A 27,233-nucleotide genomic window follows, 5' to 3' on the forward strand; every position below is an offset into this window, starting at 1 on the left:
GCTGATCTGAATGCTTAGCTACAGGCTTTTACTGTTCTTAGATTTTAAATGAAACAGAAATGAGTTTTAGTAGCGCTTGAATCAAGATACTAAACTCTGGAAATTTGAAGGTCATGCAGAAGTCATGAAAGGCAGTATATTTCAACTCCAAACCTAGTCCTCCTTCCAGCTTGAACTGGAATGGTAAATAGCTTTGTCATTGCACAGCCTTAAAGGGACAGCATATGAAAAGAGCAAGAAGTTGGAGTTGTATTTTCACATCTTTAATTATATAAAATTTCATTAGTTTAAGAATCACTAGCTAGGAGGATTCATCAGCATTAAGGTTAGCGTGCATGATGCTCTGTTAATTACAGAATCACAGAATCGTATAAGTTGGAAAAGACCTTTAAGATCATCAAGTCCAACCATAAACCTAACACTACCAAGACCACCACTACACACCATGTCCATAAGCACCTCATCCAAACGTCTTTTAAATACCTCCAGTGACTCAACCACTTCCCTGGGCAGCCTGTTCCAGTGCTGGACAACCCTTTCAGTGAAGTAAAATTTCCTAATATCCAGTCTAAACCTCCCCTGGCGCAACTTGAGGCCATTTCCTCTTGTCCTATCACTTATTACCTGGGAGAAGAGACTGACCCCCACCTCTCTACAACCTCCTTTCAGGTAGTTGTAGAGACCGATAAGGTCTCCCCTCAGCCTCCTTTTCTCCAGGCTAAACAACCCCTGGTCCCTCAGCCGCTCCTCATAAGACTTCTACTCTAGACCCTTCACCAGCTTCACTGCCCTTCTCTGGACACGCTCCAGCACCTCAATGTCTCTCTTGTAGTGAGGGGCCCAAAACTGAACACAGTATTCAAGGTGCAGCCTCACCAGTGCCGAGTACAGGGGCACAATCACTACCCTAGTCCTGCTGGCCATGCTATTTCTGATACAAGCTAGGATGCCATTGGCCTTCTTGGCCACCTGGGCACACTGCTGGCTCATATTCAGGCAGCTGTCAACAAACACCCCCAGGTCCTTCTCTGCCAGGCAGCTTTCCAGCCACTCTTCCCCAAGCCTATAGCGTTGCATGGGGTTGCTGTGGCCCAAGTGCAGGACCTTGCACTTGGCCTTGTTAAACCTCATACAATTGACCTCGGCCCATTGATCCAGCCTGTCCAGGTCCCTCTGAAGAGCCTGCCTACCCTCAAGCAGATCAACGCTCCCACACAACTTGGTGTCATCTGCAAACTTACTGAGGGTGCACTCGATCCCTTCGTCCAGATCATTGATAAAGATGTTAAACAGGACTGGCCCCAACACAGAGCCCTGGGGAACACCGCTTGTGACCGGCCACCAACTAGAGTTATCTCCATTCACCACCACTCTTTGGGCCCGGCCATCCAGCCAGTTCTTTACCCAGTGAAGAGTACACCTGTCCAAGCCATGAGCAGCCAGTTTCTCCAGGAGAATGCTGTGGGCAACAGTGTCAAAGGCTTTACTGAAGTCTAGATAGACAATATTCACAGCCTTCTCCTCATCCACTAGGCAGGTCACCTTGTCATAGAAGGAGATCAGGTTGGTTAAGCAGGACCTGCCTTTCCTGAACCCATGCTGGCTGGGCTCGATCCCTTGGTTATCCTCTACACGCCGCGTGATGGCACTCAGGATGATCTGCTCCATCAGCTTCCCCGGTACCGAGGTCAGGCTGACAGGCCTGTAGTTCCCCGGGTCCTCCTTCCGGCCCTTCTTGAAGATGGGTGTCACATTCGCTAATCTCCAGTCAACTGGGACCTCCCCAGTTAGCCAGGACTGCTGGTAAATGATGGAAAGGGGCTTGGTGAGCACATCTGCCAGTTCCTTCAGTACTCTCGGGTGGATCTCATCAGGCCCCATAGACTTGTGAATGTCTAAGTGGTGCAGCAGGTCACTAACCATTTCCCCCTGGATTATGGGGGCTCCATTCTGGTCCCCATCCCTATCTTCCAACTCCAGGGGCTGGGTACCCAGAGAACAATTGGCCCTGCTATTAAAGACTGAGGCAAAGAAGGCATTAAGTACCTCAGCCTTTTCCTCATCCTTTGTCACTGTGTTCCCTCCCCCGTCTGCTAGGGACTGGAGATTGTCCTTAGCTCTCCTTTTGCTGCTAATGTATTTGCATTATGTACTAAGAATCCACAAACTGAGAGAAAAAGAGCCATTTACAGATTTGCTCCCCAAATCAACAGTAATGCAACAATAACATCCAACTACTTGAGGTTAGTTTAGTACTGGGTGAATGCTGCAGACTTACTTCCTCTGTAGAACAAAACACTGCTATGGCCATTCAAAACCTCCCTTTTCAATGTGCTCCTTTTTCATTGGCAATTAAGTCTTCCAGCCTCGGTACAGTCTAGTATTTTCACTACACTAAGAGTGTAAGTGACCATCACGGTAAGTGACTGACTGTGAGGAAACTCAAGGAAGTGCCTCATTAATAACATCATCTGTTGTTCCTTGTAGACAGCTGCCTGACACTTTCCATAAAGGAGTAACTGTCTGAACAAAAAAAACAAACCACACATTGTTTATAACTCACCATTGTTTGCTGAGAGCAGGTCAGCAATTTTCTTGTTGAAGTTAAACATTTAGAAATATTGATGATGTCTGCTGTTCCCAGAGTGCAGCTGTTCCAGACCCCAGAGTTGGTGTTCTGGTCCTCAGGCAAGGGACCGAGGATCCCCTCCTAGCTATTCCTCACTATCAAACTTAGAAAAGCAAGCAGGGATGGGAGGTCAGAGCACATTATCATATATCTGCTGCAATTCAGATAACAGTAACGTCCTAAAGTGAAGCGATTTTTATTCAGACAATGTAGCTAAATCTGAAACTGAATTAAGTGTAAAATTCCTCAAGTCACATAGAGTACTTATGTTCAGTAGAGGTAAAATATCTCAAGTAATTTTGAAGCAAAAAGAAATGGAAGACATTAGAGAGTGGCAGGACATGAATGAACATCGCTCTGTTTTCCTGTCATGAAATTAAACCCCAGGAATCCTGGCCAACAAGCCAGCCTCGATGTTGGGAGTACATGGCCTCCTCCCCCCATCAGGTACCTTCGGAGACAGTGCTCCAGAAAGAGGGGATGGTCCTCGTTCTTCCACTGACACAAGGGAGGAAGACATTTCAGTGATACAGAACAGAAACAAAACCAAGACTTGCACTATAACCCACAACTAGACGGTGTTCAGATGAGAAGTATTATGATACCATTAAATCCAATGCTCTTTATGAGTAGTGGTACTGAAGTTGGAAAAAAGAAGGCAGAAGTCCAGGACAAATCAAGATACAGGTGAAGTTTCACCAACTATCCTGTATGTAATTTTGGTTACCCACCCACAAGATGAACAAAAATCACATCATGATCTGTGCAGAGAAGGGCAGTTAGCCTCACTCAGAAAACAAAAGGGCCTTTTAATTGAAGGAGATGAGAAATTTGCCTTCTGTAAATGCAAAGTTTGTAGCCCTATGAGCAGGGAGGTTTTGGAAGTGACTGGAGTACGAACAGACTGTATGCATATAAATATATACAAGTTTGTACATGTGGCTGTGTAAAACTAACTTGTCTAATACAGAGTCTGATAAGTCTCTGTGGCTAATTATACACTGGTGCTGCTGACCACAATAAGCATATGCAAGCATATGATAAGCATATGCAGTGACAAGGTCTTCTCCAGTTTAATCTAGCTAACAGAACAAGTCTAGCTGTTGTCCTGTGTTGTACTAAGAAAACTTGAACATTTGAAAAGAGGGCAGCTGGCAGAGCTACGGAAGAGACAGAGGGAGAGAAGTGGGAAGGGCAGGAGGCAGCTGTAGTGCAAACCGCAGCCAAGCAGCAGCTTTGGCAGGGACTGCACAAGCAGCTGTTCCCTGCTCAGACTGGTTACAGCTGCATCACCAAGAAGGAACGTGGGGGGGAAAAAATGATAGATAAAATAGTGTCGAAAAACCTCAGTGCTCTCCCCTTCTCCATTCACCAATTCCATCAAAGGAGTTACGGAAACCTCATGCAAAACTGCTCAGATGCCCATGCTAATTAGGTCAAATCAGACAAGGTTGGAAAACATGGGAAAGTTCAAGTTACACATTGTATTACAAGCCTAAGCCTACTGTACTTTTCAGCAGAAAGTTAATTTAACAGGGAAAAAAAAAAAATCAGAAACCACACATCTAACTGGTTTAGCTTGTTTAAAACCACCAGGCCTCCTTTTGTAGAAATTCACAAAAAATTTTCTTAGACAACACTAATATAAAATTTCTAGATCCTTTCAGTATTTCAAAGGTTCTTTGTAGCAAAAACTGACATGTATTATTGTTTTGTGTTACTTGTCACACAGGTAGTTCAGAAAACAGTGAAATGGGTACAGCTGGCACCATCTTTCATCTGCTTCTGTAACCAAAACCCCATCACTGCTGTAGACACATGAGCAGTGAATGAGGACTGCTCTTTTCTGTTGAAAAATGCAACAGAAAAAGGACAGAAAGGGTGTTTTGTAGAGCGTGAAAAGCATAGTCAGAGAAAATCTCATTTTGGAAGTAATTCTGCCCGGCAATCCCTTAATCCTGTTTTGACACAGCTTCTTCCCTGCTTCCTTTGATTCAATATATGAATATGCTCAACAAAGATCTACTGAGGTTTAATCCCAGTTTCCATCAAACACCAGAAAGGCCAACTGTCTTCTGGGCTTTATGAGATGGCAGGTTGACAATTTTATTCAGTTTTGCATAATCAAAACCAAACAAACAACATAATATGCCATGATTTACTTACACTTGATTTACTTTTGCTTCAGAACAACCACCAAAACCCATGAGAAGCCCCAGAACAGTGAAGAAGGACTCTGCTTTGCAGATACAGGTGTACTTAAGAAGTTATTTATTTATGCAAGGTAACCTTGGGAATATCCAAAAAGTAGAACACAAAAGAAAAAACACTGCAAATCAGTGCAATTCTTGGGAGCACAGTGAAGTCTTCATAGATATGTAATAAAATTCTAGCTAGTACTTTACATTCATAAGAACACAGAACAGGCCCTTACCAAGGAGAGGCACTATTGTCTTCTCTGATGGACCTGATTAAAAATAAAAATACAAAATAACAAAATAACAAATAACAAAATAAACAAAATAACAAAATCTCCACAGCAGTGTTTAGTCCAGCCCTTCCTGGGAAGTGTTAACAGAGAGCAAAATAATTTCTAAGACATTTGCCAGCTGCCCTTTATTCTGGACGTGTAAATCAAGGCATGGTACCCACCAGAGCATCCCAGAGCTGTAGCCAAATACTGTTTCCCATACACCCCCCAGCTCCATCCTCTCAGGGCTCTCTGCCTTAGCTGCCAACCATCATCATATTCTCTTGTTGAGATTCACTGAGGCTGCAGCCTCACATTACACTCACAAGTCAAACAGCTCAAACCATAAAGCACCACCATCTTCCTTTTGTTCCAGAGCTGTAAGGCTCCTTCAGTATCTGTTTGAAATCAGGAGGGGCAGAACTAACACAACATAAAAGGCTTCACAACCCAAGAAGCTACGACTATTGATGCAGGAAATCATTATCACAAAATCTGTTTGGTGAAGCCTGCTGAGGAAGAACTAAAGACACTGGCTAACATAGTACTATGCTGCCTTGCATCAAATTACTGGCAGTAATTACACAATAATTGTGTCCTCTTCTGACCACACTGATTAAACTTGTTTTTACAAATAGATGGCCAACTAGAAAACTGGATGCCAGGCTACTGACATCTCACTAACAATTTATAAAATAAAAGCAGGTCATGAGTACACTGCTAATCACACACTGCACAGAAACTACAGGTACAATGTTGGCATGTTACAAAGCAGACACACTTCTTACATATCAGAACAGTTCACACAGAGATTATAGGGGAATCAGCCCAAACTAACTCAAAACCTCAGACCCAATTGCTTAAAGAAGGTGGCTGAACCTTTTGTAGCTTAACCTCCATCACAAGCAATCAAAGCCATATGTGACACACCTGTTGTGGATTTAGCTTGTTAACATTTGATGAGCTATTTTACCTGCTGTGGTACTTTTCCAGAGTCACACGTGTGAAATGTTTCTTGATTATACCTCCAGAAGCCTCTGTAACAGGCACAGAAAGCCAAGTATCTCTGAATTTTACAACTTTTACTACTGCAGAATACAGAGGAATGACTAGGCAAAGGAGGAAACGCAGATCTATGAACTAGGAGGCCCTATCTGGTTTGTGAACTACCTCTACACCCCTTATGGATAAGAGCTTCATTAACTGTTACTTCCCAGCAGCCAGTAAGCAATCGCCTTGAGTGGAGATGGGAAGATGGAACCTATCAAAGCAGGAAGGAAACTCAAGCAGGCAATATAAAGAGCTGGTGGAGTTCTAACATCTGAAATTCTCATTTATTTGAGAAGGAAGGAGAGGCTAGGAACTCCTGAGGCTCTCCCCAGTAATAACATGTAACTTCTTACTATTTTTTAAATGCAAGAAATAGTTGGTTTGGGGTAACTGAAGTGACTTTACTTGTTACCTGTGACAAGATGTCAATAGTAAGCTGACCATGGCACTAGTTTTTCAGGCTGCAGTCTCCACAGTAGTGAATTACATGCAACATCTTGAAATGCGTGGACTCCCAGCCCAGTTTATTTGCGTGTTTTTTGTCTCTGTGCTTGAATCGTACGGCAACTAAGATCTCTGTGAGCACAGGACTGCACGGGTGCCTCCCAAAGAATAAGCCCTCCGATGCCGAGGAGAGGCTAGCCCAGACAGCATGCCAGGTTTGCGTGCTCTTGCAAGGGGCATAATCCAGCCCTGGGTGATTTGCACCAATTCTAGGTTAATTTACAGTAAATCCACGTTCGGTTTGGGTCTCTGAAGCTGGTCGTGGCAATAACAGTTTGCAATGAAATGGAGTCGGGCCCGTCACCGTCCCCTCGCCCCGCGGCTGAAGGAGAGCCTCACAGTAGCGGGGTCCGGGCCGTCCCACCCTCCGGCTGGCAGCGCGTTGTGAGGCGGACAGGGGTGTTTCAGGGGTAAGAATGGACGTGCGGGGCTGCAAGAAGGGAAAACCATCCCGACCGCCCGCGCCAAAGCAAGCAGGACCGCTTCCCGTTACACCTGAGGGGAGAGGGGTGAGTTACATAAAGGCAGGGGCAACCCACCATGGCGGCGGCGGGCCCTGACCGAGGATGAGGGCGGTATGACGGCGAGGGACAGCAGCAGGAGCGCGGCGGCGGAGGAAGGGCCCGGGAATGGGGCGCAGCCCTCCCGCTGCGGGAGAAGGGGGGGGGCGCCCCGCCGGCTGGGACGAGAGACCCGGTGCCCGCCCCGCTCACCTGCACTGCCGCCGCGGAGAGCCGGGATCCGGCGGAGTGCCGGCCGGCCGGGGGGAGGGAGACGCGCGCCCGCGCGGGGCAGGGCGGTGCGCCGGGGCGCATGCGCCGCGCCGAGGGGAGTGGGGCGGTGCGTGGCGGCCTTTGGGCCTGCGGCCTGGTGCCTCGTGCCGCGTGTGTGACGGGGTGTCCGTTATGCACCCCGCTCCGGCATAATGCTCCTTCTACTTTGGGCCTGTGACGTTACGAAACCACAGCACTTTTTCCCACCCCCCCTGCCCCCCAAAGAGCCCTGTTACGAGAAGGAAAGGATTGGTCTGTGTCTGAGCTGATACTGCCTTTTTTACTTCTCTTGGCATTTCACCAGAACCATGCTGTATCTGGCAGGGCAGGAGTTTTGTGCTGCGAGGGCTCGAGCGCACTACAGCACCTGTAGTTCAGGGCCTTTTAAGAAACACCCGGGCAGTGTGCCCAGGTGGCCAAGAAGGCCAATGGCATCCTGGCTTGTATCAAGAATAGTGTGGCCAGCAGGAGTAGGGAAGTGATCGTGCGCCTGTACTCAGCACTGGTGAGGCCGCACCTTGAATACTGTGTTCAGTTTTGGGCCCCTCACTACAAGAGAGACATTGAGGTGCTGGAGCGTGTGCAGAGAAGGGCAACGAAGCTGGTGAAGGGTCTGGAGCAGAAGTCTTATGAGGAGCGGCTGAGGGAACTGGAGTTGTTTAGCCTGGAGAAAAGGAGGCTGAGGGGAGACCTTATTGCTCTCTACAACTACCTGAAAGGAGGTTGTAGAGAGGTGGGAGTTGGTCTCTTCTCCCAAGTAACAAATGATAGGATGAGAGGAAATGGCCTCAAGTTGCGCCAGGGGAGCAACTTGCACTGGAACAGGCTGCCCAGGGAAGTGGTTGAGTCACTGGAGGTATTTAAAAGACGTTTGGATGAGGTGCTTAGGGACATGGTTTAGCGGTGGACTTGGTAGTGTTAGGTTTATGGTTGGACTTGATGATCTTAAAGGTTTCTTCCAACCTGTACGATTCTGTGATAGGCAAAATGACACATTGAGGGGAGGCAGCTGCACGTGAGGGTTTTGCTGCTGTGAAATGATGTGATGGAAGAAAAGAGGGAAGAAGGTAAGCTTTGCAGTAAAAACGGGAATGTGCGCTCCATCACTACTTAACAGTGGGCCAGCAGCAGAGTTTGTTTTAGCACAGGCAGCTTACGGTGACTGCACAAAGCAGCTGCTGCTCCAAGGGCAGGCTTTGATGCAGTGTTGCTGATGTGAGTGGCTCTGGCTGTGCTTTGCTTCATCTTCTTGGACAGAGGAGAACCACAGAGGTTGGCAAGAGCTGATGGCTGTGCAGGGTGGCTAATAATTCTGTGCCAATTCCACTCGTTTATGAAGCAGCATATGAGAATAGTTACTCCTCTTGCTATAGTTGGTCTCTTACTTTCACTATTCTTTTTCCACTAGAGAGTGGTTTCTATGAAAAATATATTTTCCAGGCCAATTTAAAAAAAAAAAAGTTGCACATGAGTAAAGGCACACAAGTGCTGCTGGAGCACATGCTAGGCATCCATCCCAGGGCAGTTTCACAGTGAACAATGAGTCTGTTGGCTTGCTATTCTCTCATAACTGTGTTTCCCTCTTCTGGTTCAATGCCATGTACCAAAGCTTATCTCCTTTCCTCTTGGCACATAAAAAAGCTGCATTCAATGGGAAGCAGAGGCAGGCAGAACAATTCCCAAGAAATACCATCATGCTGTCCCCCCAAAACCTGAACTAGTGCAACCTCCTAGGTAATATAGATCAGAGTGATCCTGCTTCAGATTTTGGAGGAACTGCTCTCCATGAGTTCAGAGAAAGAAGGATCTAGGAGAGAGAGAGGAAAAGGCTGTACCAGCTCCTTCCTGTCCACCAGCTCTGGCCCATACTCTGTGTGTGTGTATATATATACACACACGTCTTGCACAGTGCTGCCATATGTCCCCTTCAGTGCAGGAATACGTTTCCCCATTACATGCTTTCCCCCAGGTTTGTTTCAGTCTCTTTTTTTGTAGTGCCTCTCTCTGCCTGTGGATCAATAAGGGTAAGTCTTGGTCCCATTTTGCTTAAAGCTTGACTTGAGAACTTGAAAAGAGTTGGCTAGGAATGTTTTACAGGCTGCTAGAATCGAAGAAAGAAGAAATTATTAAAGATCTTATTAAAGAAATACATGCCCTGGGAAGTACAGAGTCTTCTTAAATAACTGCCTTGTACAAAAGCAAGCACAGCTAGCCAACTGAAAATGCCGTCCGCCTCCAGCCCCTCAGCTAAATAGCTCAACAGTTTTTCCAGCTACATACTGCAGAGTTGAAAGCTGGACTCTCATGCTACATGCTGCATGCCAACTTCACCTCTAGATGTGCATAATAATTGTAGGATTTCCTTTTTTCCTGAATACAACACAATTCTGCTGAAAAGCAGGAAGGTGTTTTATAAATCCATGCTTCTCTGAGAATGAGTGGCTGGAGGTTTACAGTTCCACACAGAGTAAACATATACTATGTTGAAGAGGAGATGCACATTTATTTTGGAGTTTTTAAAGGCAAAAATGTCCAACTAAATAACACTGCTATTTCAGCTGGCCTGTTTGAGAAAGAACCAGAATACTATCTGTGGGAAAATGGGGATAATTGTTATTATCTAAAATATAACTACTTAATGGGTTTGGGTTGTTAATTCCCCACCCCCTGCCATGTATTTCCTAGAGGTCAGAGGTGGTGAAAATTCAGTAGCAAACAGCTGAAATTATTACATGATGTGCTGAACTGCCCAGAGTGCACTGCTTTTGATCAACCCAAAACATTTTAGATTTTGCGTAAATACATCTCAGAAAATTCCAATTCAGCAATGCCTTAGCGGCTATTTTTCCGAACATAAAAAACCAAGCAATCCTCCCCAGATCCATCCATGTGTTTGAAAGGTACTAACCTGTATGTATGTGGCAGAGACGCTGCTGGCCACAAGCAGTTTCCAGAAGGCTGTGATCAGACAAACTGACCCATACACACAGAGGGTTAAGAAGGGGGCTTCCCAGCAGGCCTTGGGAACCACAGGTACACAGCCAATGGTCTGATGGGAACAAGTTTGTCAGAGCTTTGTGTTTTGCAGTTTTCTCCTTGCCTTCTATTGTAGTGCATGCTTTTATTCTTTATTGGCCTCACAGTTTCTACATCATATGTCCATGATGTCTGGCCTGGCAGCTGCTTTACTTCCCCAGAGTGGTTCTCTTAGAGATGAAAGTTTGACACTTAAGAAGTTGTAGGAAATCTTACCTCCCAGCTTCCCGAGACAAGCGCTGGGGATTGGAGCGAGCTCATTGCTCTGTTCTGTAAAAAGGTAGGAGGAATCAGTGGGCAGAGTGCTATTCTAAATGAGAAACTAATGCCTTTGTGCTCTTACTTCTGGTTTTGAAAGTTAGCGATACTGCTTGTAATGTATTGTGGCTCTCATCCAACACTGCTAGAAACCACTGAAAAGGCTCCCATTGACTTCAGTAATAGTTTGATCAGGCCTTCAACCCACAAAGATGCCATTGTTTAGTTTTGCTGCCACTGGGGGTTTTGGCACAGTGCTCCCCTCCTGCCCTCAGATACATCTATCTACTAAGTCCTTGCAAGTAGTGATTTACAAGTGTGATGTATAACCTCTGATGACGGAAAGAGGTTACCTTTTCCTGAAAATGGAGAGACTTTGAGGTTGGATTCCTGGCGAGCCATTGTGACTGTTTGGTAAATGCTTTTCCTCTGTTCTGTTAGTAAATATAAAGTAACTTATGTGATTGGGTTCTCTTAAAGACTTTAAAACTATACTGGCTCATTGGGTTAGTAATGGTAGAATCAGAAAACGTCTTCTAGAAAATGCAGTTAATATTTATAAAGTTGCACTGGTCAGGAATTACATTTTAGGAAATGGAAATCTGCTTAGTCTCCTAATATATTTAATTAAATTTATTCAGCCATCTCCTTAGCTCTGCAACAATAATTTAAGAACACAAAAGACTAGCCTGTGTATGCTATGTTGCATGATGCATATTAGTAGTGAAAGGGACCTCAGACTCCCAAGCTTTGGACTGTATCTGAAGTCAGGCAATGTAGAGTCTATGGAATTGGAAGTTTCGTAGCAGGATTAGTGATAACTTAAAATAATCTACAACGAAAGAATAAAGCCTGGGTGGTTACTAAGCTACTTGGTTGGTTGGTTGGCCTTAAGGGATCTGTAAGATTTCAATACTTTTATCTCCTTGCTGTAAAGGCTGACTTATTAAACCCAGAAATGCAATAAATTAAGACATAGATTCTTAAAACTGGCCTTTATTGTCATGTATCTTTCTGCTGTCTATTTTTAATACATCTTGTATCCAGGATTAATGTTAGCAAACTAAGAAATAGTTTCCAACTGTGCCCAGTCAAGCAAGGGATAGAGACTTTTTATCAAGCAGGGATGCCTTGAGAACAGGAATGCCCTCTGAAAAACTAATTTTAAAATACTGCTATTCCCTGATAGTAACAATTCTCAAAAAAAAAAAAAAAAGAGAGAAGCAGATATGCGACTAAAGAGCCAACTGTGAAAGCTTAAATAGCAGATTTTTTTTTTCAGTGTTATTCTTCAGAGGGAAAAATGAAGTTCACTTGAAGTCCAAAAGAGAAATCATGACCTGACAGCTCAGAGACAGGACATAAGCTTGGGTGAAAAGTATCTTTGGGTGTTGAGTGACTGTGGCTTTGTGTGCTAAGCTCAGCTAAATCAGTATGTGTCAGAGATGCCTACAGGGTGAGATCCCACAGGAGCATAAACACCTACCTTGAGGAGGCTTCAGATGGAAACTGAATGCCAGGTAGTTGTATCTTGCCAAGAAGGTGTCATGCACTGAGTATAGGCTTGCACTGTCACTTGCCATCATCCAGAGATCCTCGAGTTAGCTGCTGAATGAAGAAACAATCCCTTTCCCAAAAATGTTACTACAGAGCTGCACTAACACAGCCGTACCACTGCTAGGCCTCAAGGTAGCAGATAAGCATGGGGCTATCTATATATGCAAAACATCTCTTTCTCGGTGCCTTTGAGCTAGAACTGAGGTAGCTCAGCATTGCACAACACAGACGTTATCTAAAACTGCCTTTAGAGTTTTGAGGATCATGCTTTATGATCCTCAAAAATCAGACCTCCTTTGGTTGTCTGCGTGTATAAGAGGTTGCTTATTACGTGTTTAAGAACTTGAGAGGATCTGTGCTTAATGTAACTGTGTATGGAGCGTCCTAAGTTTTATGACTTCTGAGGCTGCAGATGTAAAGACAGTGTTGTGTGTAACAGGGCAAGATTGAAGCAATCCATGGTTTGAAAAATAACTATCTGAAAAATCTGTGCTGCTGCTTTCTTATATATAGGCCTGGGGTATACATGGAGTTAGTAATCCTGCTAAAGGAGAATACACCTCTGTTTGGCACATGCTACCATTCCTTCCTTTTTATCTGTTCCTTGCTCCTGAGGAGAGAGCATGAAGTGAGCTACAGCCAATCCTGCCCCTAAATTGGTTACTGATTAACCATATGGATTAGGAACAACATAATCCTTGTGAGACAGGAATTCTTTATCTAGAAAATTAATGTATAAACAGTGAGTATAAACTACATTAATAAAATGTTCCATTTTTTAATGATTCAAAGCCACTCATTCGTGATGTTGCATCCCTTACAATTAACAGATATAAAACCAGTATCCTTTACAAAGTATCTCCATAGTTCTGTGCAGAGATACTCACTTGAATCTCAGCAGCAACATAGCTGCGTTAGCTGTAACTGTGCCTCTGTTAATTAGTGTGCTTATGTCAGATGATTGGTTTTGCTCTTACATTCTTTGTCCCTGTGAGGAATAAAGTTTAGCTTGTGCTCAGTAGAATATTCTTACTGCACTTTTACTCTCTTAAAACTTCCTAAAATGAGAAATAGTTATCAAATGTGTCATTTTAAACTGGCACAGTGGGATGTGTCCTGTGGCCAATTTTAGCTGTGTAGCCCAAGCAGAGCTTCCTTGGCCAGAGATCTGTCATATAACAACTAGCCTGTATGTATAAAATGCAGAGCCTTTGTGAAGCAGTATCTGCATAGTCATATCGCAGAGTAAAGGTTTTCTTTTCCATATCAGAGCCATGGAAATCATGTATTTTTGTCTTGGTGACTTAAAAAAAAAGTTTGTATTTGTTTTTCCCCTGTCAAATAAACTTAGCTCAATTTATCTTTCTCAAAATGTTTTATACTTTTTTTTTTGACTGAAAGTATTCATTAAATTTGCAGGAACTGACATGTAGCTCTGAGTGACCTAAAAGGGTACTTCTCAGAAAATAACCAATTCATCTAAAATGTTTTTTTTCTTTTTTGTCCCATATTACTTTGCTTGCTGTAAATCATGGTGTAGCCTCCTCCCAGACAAGATCATTAAAATCCCCTTGGAATTGTGCTTGTGTTTAAAAGGGCTCTTGATACCCTTTTATGTCAAAGAGAGAGAGGAGGATGGAAGTGGAAGTGTGCCACACGAACAAAGTGTTTAGCTGGGAAGATAACACTGATTAGGCTGTGCAGCCAGAACTGATCTTAACTTCACATGTATGCATTAAGAACTTTGAGAACTGAACTCCAGATAAATACTTCCCACCCTCCCCCTGCCCCCCCATTGTTTTTCATACTGGAGAGACTTGAATTATGTCTTTTGCCAGTATAATTTCAGTGTAACTACACAGAAATCACTAGATGAGAGTAAATGCAGACCACCACCTCTGCATAATATTAAAACCAGTTATTACAGGATCTTCAATTTTTCACCTCTCTTAGAGTGCGGCTGTCAGTGCTATAAGGCTCAAAGAACTTCTTATGTACTATATTCCAGGTCAACTCTTCAAAAGAAAGCAGCAGCATTTCATCATCAAAGCTATGTGGTCATCAAAAGATTAGTGCAAGTTCCTGCTCAGTGTTTGGGGTTTTTTTTCCATTACAGATTACCTCGTGATTAGCAAGCTGGTAGGTACTAGTGAATGTGAGTGTCTGGAATACCTTTATATAAAAACAGTCACTATTGTCACTGGATTATTTTTGAGCAATGAGCATATCTTCCTGTTACAGCATCTGTTTAACTAGAATGTTTCTTGAAAAACATTTTGATTGCAATGTTTTGGAAAATGATCAGCTACCAGCTGTGAACATTAAAAGGCTGAGAACACAGAGTGGAAATAGTCTGCATGAGAGCATGTTTACTCTTAGTAACACCTGGCTTGTTGGATAAATGTAAGCTTATTCATACTCTAATAGAGGTTTCGCAGTAAAACTGCGATCCTCTTAGTGGTGAGCTCAAACTGTAGCATAAGTACAGAAAGCAAGAGACCTGCTTGGAAAAGAGCAAAATGCATAGCCAGATACTAGATGTGGCATGAAAGAATCTGAAAGGTTTAGGGTACCAAAAATTTGTTTCAGAATGGAATTTTGAAGATAGTTTTGCAACACTGTTCACAGCCAGTAATCTCAGATGCTTAATTTCACTGGAGCGGGGTGGGGGTGGGGGGGGCAACAACCCAAAACAAAAAACCCTTTCATTGAACTGCTGGGTTCAGGAAGTTCTGTGCATTTAGAAATCCATGTTCTGAAATGCCTAAAATTGCATATTTTTTAATGCATACTGCCATTACCTGCAAGCATTAAAATACTATGAGTATTGCCCCAATCATGAGGTTGGGGCCTCAGTGCTAGCAGACAGTGGCGATGTACAGCTGTGATTTTCACTTGCAAGTGGCCTAGGTTTGTGACAAGAAACACAATTTGGGATGATTCTCCTAATGTTCAAAGACTTTGGAAAAATGCAGCAGAGCCAGTCTCTGAAGAAGTACTTTCAGACTTTGCTAAAGAGACAGATCAGGCTGCAGTGCTGTGGGGAGCTTTAATCTGTGCTATTAGAAATTCAGTAAGACTTGATGTGACTGAGATGAGCTGAAGCCACTTAGAGACTCTTGAAAATTTTACCTATCATGATGAAGACAGTAATTATGAATATTAAATATTGTCATTAAATGTTGTTCTTTCCTCTAATAATGAGCCTCTCAAATTGCAGACCAGTCAGGTCTGCATATAGAGTGGACAAACTATCACAGCTGCTCCTTTGTTTTATTCAGTGTTGATTTGGATGGTGTCCTCGGAAGGCTTCTGTGTCTGTAAACTTCCACTCCTCTTGCAAAGCAGATGGTCTCACCCACTGCTGCCTGCCCAGCACCTCCATACCCGGGGACGCACTGCCCCCACAATATGCCAGAGCATGTGCTGCCAGACACAGTTACAGGCCAAAACTATGCCAGGAAGCATGCTAACACTTCAACAGTATGGATGACTGCAACACAGTGCGTAAGTGTGGTGCCTGGCCATGTAGCTTACAAAAACAGCTATAGGGTTTGTGATGCCAATAATTCTCTTCCATGCCTCCCGCACTGGGGTAACAGAGCCTCTGTCAGCTAGCAGGGCAGTCACAGCAGTGGCATCTGTGTGCTGGGTGCAGCAGCTCAGGAAATACATAGTGCAGCTGGTACATAAAATTCCTGTGGGGTCCTCACACTCCTGTGCTTTCTGAAAGTGGAACAGCTGCAAGAGCTGGGGAAGGAGCTCCACAGACCTCTAGCCAATGTCCTGGTGCTTTAGCTTCACTGTTATTAATCTTGTCTGTGGGAGACTGGGTTGACTCCAGCAGAGAGATTCAGAGCTAGGCTCTTCCTACTTTCTTCTTGGAACTTCATTCTGTTCTTAATTAACACATCGGTGTTTGGGCCAGACCCTAATTGCACAGCTCAGCAGTGCTGTCATTTTCCTGGCATGGGGCTCCAGTCAGTGCTGTGGCTGAGACGGAGGAGGCAGGGAGGGCAGAGAAGCACCGACTCCAACAGACACCTCAGAGGGAGGCAGAGCACGAGGCCAGAGTCGCTAACCTGACTCATAACAAGTCCTAAGCCAGGGTGTGAGGTACCATTCTTCAAATTTGGGACTTAGCTGTAGGTGGCTATATGAAGCTTGCTTGCATAGGCTCCTGCTAGGCACCCATAATGACCAGACTTTGGGATAAGCTTCAGTTGTCTGCTGTGGCCAGAAAGAGAACTGAGGAGCCCAGAAGGCTTGATGGTTCAGTTCTGTCACTGGTGTTCAGGAGGTGAAGGTTTAAATCCTTGCTTTTGCATCTGTTTGTTTATGCCAAGCAGAAGACTTGCAGTCTCAGGCAACATGGAGAAGAGCAAGTGGCTCTCAGTTGTGACAGGCCTGTCCTCTTAGCAAGAGCTGAATACGTAGCTCAAATAGAAGCACAAGCAGCACAAAACAAAGAACTTCTTTCAGAGTAGACACAAGACATTAAATCACTGTTCTCGGATTTGGGGGATGCCTCTGAGGCAGGGAAAACAGATTTACAAAGTAACTCACTGAACATGCATGCAAATTGGCCTCCGTTATCCTTCAGGACTCAAAGCATGTTTCTCAAATGTTTTGGGGTTTGGAGGGTCTTGGTTTTAAATACAACCCATGTCTAATACTCTTTAACTGGCTTTTAACTTTTTTTTGATGCCCTGAATTTTGCAAACCCCTTCTTTCTTTTCCTTTCTTGGCTACAGCAGTCTTGCACTGTAGTTCCCAAGCTGGGAACTTGTGCTTTGACACGTTCTGAATGTCCTGTTACGTGAATGTTACAGGAACAAAAAGGAAACCATTTTTGTGTCATTTAGCAACCATTTGTGCTGCCGGGAGCGCAAACTTCTACCATTGCCACCTAAGAGCAGGAGGAGCTGGATGAAGAGGGCTCTCCCTTTTCTGAAGAACCTCAGTTTCCAGAACAACATGAAATGCTCAGGTGAGCGGGATGGATTCTACTGGTAGCCACTCATTTCTGGCTGTGCCAAAGGTGGCAGCGTGTTCAGGCCTCCCTCGGATGGCTGCGAGCCAGCAAGTGCCTGGCACAGTCGGGAGTTGCACAAGTAGGTGGAAAGATAATCTGTGCTCCAAAGAGGTCTTTGACCTGTGTTTCATCGGGTGCTGTTCTCTTGTACCACAGGCCAAAGACCTTTGGGGGTTTAACCTCCTGGTCAAGGTGGGTCCCATCAGAGCAGGCTGCTAGCTTGTGATGAGGAGCTGTGAGAAGGCTCATCTGGAGCCTTCTCCCATTCACCCTCTGCCCCCTGGCCTGGCACCCACATTTAAGCCCTGGCCTCGTCCCTGGCCCTTGCATGGGCAGCGCTGTTGGCGTGCCATGCCTGGCCGTGTACCTCACTGATCCTGATGTGGCTTCCTGGTGTGACCAGGGACCTCCCTTGTCCCTGGCCTGGTCGTCGGCAGACTCTGGCTGACCCTTTCACTGTTGTGGCACCTGCTCTGTTGTCCTTGCTCAGGAGCAGTGGGGCAGTGCTCCATTGGTAGGATGCCTGCCTCACCCCCACCTGTGGCACCTGGTGTGTCTCCTCCTGATAAGAATCCCTGCTCTGCTGCTCCCCTGCTCCTGGAAGCGGCAGAGCAGTGTTGGGAAGGTAAAGCCCAGGATCACACAGGGATGTTGTTGCTGCAGCATCTTTTCCAGTCAGCAAGGCAGCATTTCAGAGGAGTGGAATACGTAAACCCTCAGTATGGTGCACATGTGTTTGAAGAGAAGGAAGGAAGAGAGGTATGTGGAGGCACATGTTATCTGGTGTCTGTATGTGTGTAACTTTGTACTGTGATGAATGTGTGTGTTAGTCAAAATGAAGACATATTCAGGAGTTTCCAGGACTTCCGGCCTTCTCTTGCATTGTACATAGGTGCAGCAGCTCTGTGGACTTCAACTTAAACTCGCCCGCTGCACATGAATGAAGGCTTTTCTGGCTCAGCATAACCTTGCTCTTTTCTTCAATACACGAGTCTGACTTATGAATACTGAAGCAGACAGACTGCAGAATTTTCATTAGATTGGATTATTTGCATTTTAATGTAATGAGAAAAATAGTCCAACTTGGTCTGTGTTCTCATGTAATAAATCACATTCTCTAGCATGCATGAAATGCAGGAGGGCAGCTGGTAATTTGTAGAGAAATACTGCACTGTTTTCACAGGACGGTGTGTTAAAGGTGTCTAGGAATTGCAGATGAGCAGTGTGAGAAATGATATGGGGAAAGGGTGTGTTATTGATACTGTACCTTAAATGCACCTCTAGGACCTGGTTGTGACTTTCACTGCTGAGAGACACCTTTGGGTTAGAGAACTGTATTTATTCGGAATAAGGCATGTTGATGGTGCTAAGGTACAATTGATAATCGATGTAATTAGGTATTATATTACATATAAGCCTGTACTATTTCAGGTACGCACTACAAAAGCACACAAAACTGTGCATTAGAGCACATTTTTTTAAAATTAAAAACATAAATTGAGGTCAAACAGGCCACCCACCTCCTCTCTAAATTGCTTCTTGCAAGATACCTTTGCTCAGGGATGAGTCCAGATTAACATATTCTCAGGCAATCCCTCTGCATTCAAGTAGGCAGCTGTGCTGTCCCAAAGATGGGCTTTGCAGGAATTCCTGTCTGCCTCAGCACTAGGAGACAGAGGTGATGTGATGTACAGCCAAAGCAGCCCTTTAGACTTCTAGAGATGCGTTTCTGCTTTAACTCTCCATGTTATGCAGGTATGTCCCTGCTGCAGGTTTGGGATAAACCCTTAGGTTTTGGTGTGGGGTTAGGGATAAACCCTTAGGTGTGCTTGGAAATGGTGGCCTGGAAGCATCTGTCTTAGTTCTGCTCTGAATCAAACCAGCTGAACTATGCTCAGCACATGTTCTGTTTTCACTTGTGCCACTGGGAATTTAGAATCAATTTTCATTTTTCACTGGGTGCTTCTCTGTCCAATGACTGCATCAAACTTGACATCGGTCAGCTTTTTCAGAACAGCCAAGGCACGTTCTGGAAACAACCTGAAAGAGATAATAACATGACATTAAATGTATGATAAGAAACTTAAATTATGGGGAAAAGTGGCACTGCAGTTGAGGGAAGAGCTGGTGTGGGAGCAGAAGCGTGCACACGCAGACTAAGACTTAAACCAGGCATAAATTTCCAAAGAATGCACAGCCCTCATCAATCTCTGTCTAGTTTTAACTCCAATCCCACCCATCTCCTTTTATGACAGTTCCAAGGCCAGGTATCTACTGGGCAGTATTTGGGTTGTAATATTGCTGCAGGAACCAGGAAGTTTTAATATTGAACACAGACATGTGCGTTTGCTTTCTCTTTGCTTTCAACACCTTATCTGGTTAATTTGGGGAATTCCTGGGGGAAGGAACCCCAAACATCTTTACACCTCCTCATAAAAAAAAATTTTGGGTTAGACCCAAGTTTGCTGGCTTTCACAAACAAGAAATTACCAAGTGCTTAATGAGATACTGTAGAAGTAAACTGAAAACTTAATTTAGTTGTTGTGATGTTAATTCTAGGTTTGGAACCTGAGTTCTGATGAAAACATCTCCTCAGCAGAGCAGCTCCACTGGATATTAAAGACATGTGAGAGGACATATCTTGCTTTACATGGCAGAGAGAAGCAGTAAAGCCCTTTTGAAGCAACCTCCCCAGCCTCTGTGACCAAAATCTTTGGTGTTGGCACGAAGAAACAAATACTGCCAAGCAGCAAGTCCTCAGCTCTGTCTGGAACTTCTCTGAGGCTGCTGTTTCAGAGAAAGTGTTGTTTGCAGGCAAAAGGGAAGTGGTGATCTGTGAAGAAAAGGTGTTCTCTTGTTCTCCCCCTCTCACCCTATCAGCCTGTAGAGCAGTGGAGAACTCTCCACTGAGAACAGTTAGCTGCAGAAATTGGATCATAATGACCTATGAGAGGACTCAAGAAAATTTTTCTGTGGATGATGTCTGCTGTTGTCATTAGAAAGAACCACACTATTTGGTTACCTTGCGATGTGTTCAAAAATAAATCTTAAATCAGATGTTACAAGTTTGAGGGTTGTACACTCAGCAAGTTATATTTGACACGGGGGGGGGGGGGGAGGGGGTGTTTGGGGTTTTTTTCTACTTACCTTTCAAGAAGTAGAGCAACGCGTTGATTTGATGGAACAAAAACCATTTTCTGGTTGGTCAGTATTCCTTCCATCAGGGCCTCTACAACTTCTTCAATCTCCAAAACCTTTCCAAGCCTACACAGGAAAGCATACATGTAAGAGCTACGGTGGTAAAACAGGGGTGGTACTAGCTGATATAGGATGCTTCACATATGCACAAACTTGGGTAATTCAAATGCAACTATTATGTGGGTTAAGTGACACTGCAGATTTTCTTTAGCCAATTGTACGTACTGTTTTTATATAGTCAGTTGGAATACAAGGCCTAAAGCTGGGGCTAATAGGTAGTGCCGTGATGCAAAGAAGGAAGGACAGGAAGGCAGAGTTTTGATAGTTACCTTGTACTGGGGTTTTTGACAAATCCAGTGTTTATAAAAACCGGACAAAGACACGTAGTTTTTATGCCATCCTTTCCCAGGGTAGACAGCTCCTCTGTCAGAGCTTTGTGAAATCCAACCGCAGCAAACTTGCTTGAACTGCAGGAGGGGAAAAAGCACAAATGAGAAGGCAGAAATACTATTTCTAACTTTCTACAAAGGGAAATGGCCTAAAAGATCACACAGTGCTGACTAGGAGGCAAAAAAAAAAAAAGTAATCCAGCTGAGAGGCAGGGCAGAGACTAATTCTAGCTTTCCCTGTGCCGGAGTGTAGCGCTGGATTAGACATTGCTGCTTGGGGGAGTAATTGTGGCATGCAGAGCGGGTGTCTTTCAGAAGAAGTTGCCTTAGTGGTGAACAGACAGACAAATGTCAGGAGTTCTTAGAAAATGATAACTAACGTGCATCAATCGATGGACTTCCCGCTTGCCCCATGTGAGAAGATTCTTTGAAGGAATTCAGCCTGAGTCTGTAAAATTAAGACGGACGGGCAGGGTAGAAATGGAGAACAACCCTCTACTGTTTCTTGTACTACACAGGAGTGTCCTGTGACATTTGCATGTGAGGTTTGAAATAGACGAGCATGATGCATGCAAAATTGAGGAACATACTGCCACAGAAAATGGTGCAGGTCAGGAGTATAAAGCAATGCCAAAGAAAGTAGAACCAGAGAATCAGTTTATTGACTGCTATTGATTTGGACAGCGTAATCCCAGTAAAATCCCTGGCTGGGGAGTTCTCACATTGCCAAGAGTGGGTGACTCTCTAAGACAGAGCGTTCCCAGGGGAAGATTGCTCTGCCTGGAGCTGCTATTATAGAGGGCTAGATCTGACGCAGAATGGCAATATGCAATCTAACAGTTTCTCTGTTCACGCGCCGTGATTTTCTAGACGTGTTTCAAGTAGAACAGCAATTTTATCTCATGATGACAGAAGTATTTCTATACGCTACAGTCACTGCCACAGTGGTAGAAAGATCAAAAGCTACTCATTAGGGTTTTACTTGACATCACTACAACAACTCATAGGAGTGCTACTTTCTAAGAATGAGAAGGGAAGAGGATACCTTTTTTGCTAAGGAAAAGTCTGGATTGGTGAGGGAGAGAAAAAAGGAGAAGCTTTCATTAGTTGATGTGTCACATGACCATTCCTTCACACAAGCATTGCTGCTGATTCAGTCAGAGCTAATAAGCAAATCGGCGGGAACCTCCAGGCATCCTTAAGTGCTGGCTGTTGTGCTTTTTTCCTCCTTAGCACTGTCCTCTGGGCGTACCGTATTCAGTGGGAGGATTATTTTGGTTACTCTGTGCTTGCTGATGGAGAAGATGCAATTAAAAATAAAAAAATGAAGAGAGCTGATTGTAAAATCACTTACCAATAAGCCACCATGAAAGAAGTCACAAAATGACCTGCTGCCGAAGCCACCGTGACAATGTGACCGTGGTTGTTGTTCATCATGGTTGGCAGAAAAGCTCTTGTGGTCTTGAAAGTCATTTAAACCAAGAGGCAAAAATGCAGGGGGGAGGAAAAGGGGGAAAGAACAATGTTTTCTTAGGCATATTCAGCACTGACCCTGACTATCATTGATTAAGCGAGTAATGCTATCGCTAATGCTACGTGCTGCACAGCACCTCAGATTCTGACAGCCACAGAGACACCCGTTCGCCATTCAGCTGGTACAGCTGGCAACCTATTTTCCAAACGGGAATGTTTCAGGAAGTCGGCTATAAACAGGAGCTGATTCTCACATCTTTCCTATGCTGCTTTTTAGGTTTCAGGTGTCAGCGCCAATGCTGCCAGTGTCTCACCCCAGCATGTACAAGAAAATGCTTGTCAATCTGTAGCATCTCTTTGCTGCTGCTGCTGCAAACAACGAGCCCTTAACAGCTGAGACCCTCCCACTCTGTAACCCCTGCTGGCAGCTGCCCTACCCCAGGAGTCAGCTGCTGGCATGCCAAGGACCCAAGGCCTGGCTCTGATAGGGCCCAGCTGCGTCACCTCGACTCAGACTGCTGGGAGAAAGCTGTGAGAAAGTCCACAGAGAGATGAGAGAGGTACAAATCATGAGGAGAGGCAGGATTGATGGGAGACAGGTTTGGAAGTAGCTCAAGGAGCCAGGAGGCAAGGTGGTGATGCAGAGGTACAAACCGCGAGGGGAAGAGTGCCTGGGGAGACTGGCTGGGCTGGTGGGTGCAGTCAGGGAGGGGCCAGGCCTCACTGTGTCCTGCAGCCGGGCTGTGCTGGGAGCTGCAGGGCTGGCCCTCCCCTGCTCTGCCCAACCTGTGCCTGCCTGGCCATTCAGGCCAGGTGCTGGCTGCCTTTTGTGTGGGTCAGCTGATAAAAACATTGCTTTGTATTTTTCAGCTGTGTATCTTCTACCTGCAGGGTCTTGGCACTCAGCTGCGGGTGCCCAAACTGGCCAATGCAAAGAGGAACCCTAATACACCTCTGACAGAGACCAACCCTTGCTGCAGATGACGCTGTCGCTGGCTAGCTCGCACAGAGAAAAGAGGGAATGAAAAAACTGGGCCAGGCTCAGATCAGCAAGAGGTTAATCAAGTTTCCCAACAATCAGTCTAGCTGGGTGCCCCTGTGCTAGACACGTCCAAAAGACGCTTCTGTAATTCACTGGTAGCTGAAAATACTTGTTAGTCTAAACATGCCTCCTCAGCAACGCTCCCAAAAAAACGTAGGTATGCAGGCGGTAGTGGTCCTTACCCAGATGTGAGCAAGAATGTTGACTTCAAACATTCTTTCAACCTGGTGGTCCTGAGTCGAGAGCAGGTCAGCAGCTGTAATCACACCAGCATTATTCACCAGGATGGAGACATCCCCAATTTCCTTTTTCACCTTTTGGACAGAAAAAAAAACAGAAAGGTGCATGTCATTTGTTATCAAAAAAATGCAAGGCTGTGGAAGATGAGCGACAATTAATTTAATTCTTAACGCTGTTTCTTTTAGGGAGAGGAAGATCGCGCCACGTTTCCAGATGTGGTAGGAACTGTGCGGTAGTACTGTGAAATCTCGTTTAGACCTGATGCTTCTCCCTTAGTTACTGCCAGTATTCAGAGTCTTCCACACATTGCCCACAGACACAGTATGCTCTGTGTAGTCACAGCTGGGACTATGGACGTACAGAGTGTTTTGAGCCAGCTGGCCCGTATCCTTTACAATAAAATGTTTCAAATGTCCCCAGCGTTGTCTGTGTGCTGTTCAGGAAACTAAAAGGCAGAAGTTCCTTCAGGGGCTGGAAGTCTAAAGAGCAAACTTGGCAATGAGGCGTGATACGCCGGACCCTCACAAAAGAGGATGAGACCGGCTGCAATCTCAGAAGTGCTACTTCACTCTCGGTACAGAAAGCAGCAAGAAGTGGGGAGATTCCAAGGGCTTGCATGGTTTGCGTACAATACCTCTTCTCTTGTTTTCCTGACTTTCCTGAAAATGGAGCACGTTTGGGTAAGCCCTTGGCCGTGCCCCTGCTCCCCTACCTTCTCTGCGGCGCTGTAGATTTCCTCCCTTTTGCTGCAGTCCACCACGAAGGCTTCAACAGTGGCTCCCAGCCTTTCGCATTCTGCTGCCGTCTCCTCAACACCATGCTGTAACAGGCAGAAAAGAAAGACATGTGTGCACAACTGTACCCTGCCCACGTGTTGCTGCTCGGGCACCGCAGCAGACCAGTTAGAGGCTGAAGATGTCTTTTGATTGCATAATCGTTGCCAAGCCCCTGAACAGTGCATGGCTACCCAGGGAAAGAGCTGTAGCCGGGGTCTGTGGGAGGACTGGTATTCCGACCTCAAATTTCGAACCTGCGTAGAGCGACTGCCAGAAAGGGAATGTGGCACCACGAGTGAGTTTTGCCTTGGTAAAGCACACGTAGCTAGGCTGCAGAAAGGGGGCACTCAGTGACTTTCACAGCACAGCAGGCAGACACCACGACTGTAAGCAGAACTCTTAAAACACAGGCCCAGCTGACGCCCTCGAGATATGAAAAAAGGCCCTATGCGTTTCTGTATTCACAGACCGGATGTGAGAAGAGAGGTGTGCTCCAAAGTGCACAATGTAGAGAGACGTTTCTTATGAGAACAGCATTTGACACATACAGAACAGAAGCTCCCCTAAGTCCTTATATCAACCCACTCAGTGAGGGCAGAAGGGACTTACAAGGCTGTAGCCTTGTCCCCAGGTGCCAGAAAGCCATGCCAACGGGGGGGGGGGGGGGGGGGGGGGAGGACGGGGACGGGGGAGGGGGGGGCCGGACCTGTGCAGTGAAAAGCTCCAGTTCACAAATGGCCTGGGGCAGCTCAGCACTTGACAGAAGCTGTGCAGGTCCCTGGGGTGGGTGGCTGGGCAGCTCCCCTCAGCCTCAGCCTCAGCTGCTGCTTAAGGCTGATGGCCCCCAGGAATGAGGCCTTTGTCAAGGCAGCTGGATTGGGGAAGCATACTCCCAAAACATTTGGGATCCACCGCCGCCTTTGGCATTGTATTTCAGTGCCTGCTTACACCCACCCTTACAACATATTTCCCAGCACCAAAGCCAGGTCTCACTCGCTACTAAGTTTATTCCTTTGTCCCTCATTCCAGTGAACATGGACAACACTCAACTTGGCAGCAGCCCTTTAGACATCGGGAGACTGGTGCCATGCCTCCTCCCACCCCTCCAGAGTCTGGCCTTAGCTGTAATGGGTAGCACAAACAGACACTGAAAATATTCAACAATATCCTCCCTATTTATACATCCCCTTAGGCTAGGCTTGCCTTGGGTTTTTTGTTTGTTTCTTTCTTTCTTTCTTTGTGGTGGGCTAGTTTTTTTGCAGCTTCAGGATGACACGATGAACTCCTCTGCAGTTTCTGCTCCACTGTGTCAGAAACCTTGCCCGCGCACTGCTGCGCAGCCACTCACCCCCTCTGTACAGCCGATCACTCCTACGCACAGGACTTTGCCTACTGAACGACATTCTGCGTGTTTGTATCTGTCTGTCCTCTGCTTGCCAAGGTCTTTTTGCGTTCTAGTCAATTTAGCTGAAATAAAGAGTTTGGGCTAGTGTAAACATTTAGCAAGGTGCCGTCTACACAGTAACTGTGCCAGAGGGCAGTTACACACAGCTCAACACAGTGATGCCCGTCAATACGAGTAAAGAGACACATCTTCCAGCAACAAACACGAAATATCTGAGGCTAGAGACACAGCGAGCAGAAGGTAAACCTGCTTCTCTGTAGAAACAGGCTTCTGGTCTCAGCGTGCCTTTTTCTGCCAGCCTAGGCAGTGGTTCCAACAGCAGCTTGCCGACCACTGCGTTCCCTCTCGCAGGTACTCTTTGACGTGCTGCGCATGCTACCTCGCTAATTAGCACCGAGTAACCCAGACACCTACGTCCTCTGGTGCAAGTGGGGCCAAACCCTCTACTGGCGCTCCGCGTCCCAGTCAGTGAGCTGACCGTGAGCCGATGGGAGCGGATGTGGAAGGAGGTGATGTGGATGCAGTTTGTATGCAGCCCTTCTTACGCTATTAAAAACCCAGTGGCCTCGGAGATTGACGAGTCAAGTCATGAATGGTACTGTTACCTTATTGATGTCCCACAGAACCAGTCTGCTTTGACGCTTGGCAAACTCGAAGGCCGTTGCTCTCCCTACACCGTGGCCAGCACCCGTGATGAGAACGAGCTCTCCACTGACAGACTTTCTCTTCACAGGGACAAAAAGCTTCACAAAAGCCTCTAAGTAGGAGTAAATGAGCGTAGCCAAAAACAGGAGGAGATCCAGAAACGGATTCATCGCTGTTCTGAAAGTCCTTTGATTGCCTGACTGAACTTGAATCTCTTTTGACGAGGATGTGGGTTGTTGATTTACCAGCAGCCCGCGGCCCGGCGGAGCACGCACCGCTCGTCCTGTCAGTCACGGGCCTCTGCCCCGGCAGGAACCACCCCCTCGCCGCGGCCCTCCCCGCGCCGCCGGCCCGCCCCGGCCGGGCGCCAGGCTCCCCTCGCCGCGCGGGGCTCCGTGACACGCGGGACCGCGATCGCCGAGGCCCGACCGCAACCGGGGCGCGACGAGCGCCGCCCGCCAACAGCGCGACCGGCCCCGCGCCCGGCCCCTCCTCCCAGGGGCGCAGCAACCAATCAGAGAGCGGCGGTTCGGGGGGGGCGTGTCCATGGGAGGGGAAAAGCCGGGGGCTGGAGGCGCTCTCGATTGGTGGCGCTCCGCCCAATGAGAGGCGAGCTTGTAAAGGGGGCCGTTGGCAGCGGCGGCCATCGGGCGGGAGGGGCAGCCCGGCCCGGCCCGGCCCGGCCCGGCCCGGCAGGTAGCGGGCGGCGCTCGGGGGCCCCGGCGGGTCTCTGCCCGGGGCTCGGGGAGGGGG

The 27,233-nt window shown here is 46.2% G+C and overlaps 1 protein-coding gene across 1 annotated transcript; it reads right to left on the reverse strand.

Annotated features, from left to right (window-relative positions):
• Positions 1-19,136: 19,136 nt before the first annotated feature.
• LOC142409402 (estradiol 17-beta-dehydrogenase 11-like) lies at positions 19,137-27,015 on the reverse strand. The gene is made up of 7 exons (XM_075500889.1): positions 26,441-27,015; positions 24,367-24,474; positions 23,597-23,728; positions 22,254-22,360; positions 20,840-20,977; positions 20,460-20,576; positions 19,137-19,352 (listed from the first exon to the last, which is right to left on the reverse strand). The coding sequence occupies exons 1-7, from the start codon at positions 26,648-26,650 to the stop codon at positions 19,265-19,267; spliced, it is 900 nt and encodes a 299-aa protein (XP_075357004.1). The 5' UTR covers positions 26,651-27,015; the 3' UTR covers positions 19,137-19,264.
• Positions 27,016-27,233: the final 218 nt, after the last annotated feature.

The sequence above is a fragment of the Mycteria americana genome, chromosome 4, assembly GCF_035582795.1.
Source record: "Mycteria americana isolate JAX WOST 10 ecotype Jacksonville Zoo and Gardens chromosome 4, USCA_MyAme_1.0, whole genome shotgun sequence".
In the NCBI taxonomy this organism is placed as follows: Eukaryota; Metazoa; Chordata; class Aves; order Ciconiiformes; family Ciconiidae; genus Mycteria; species Mycteria americana.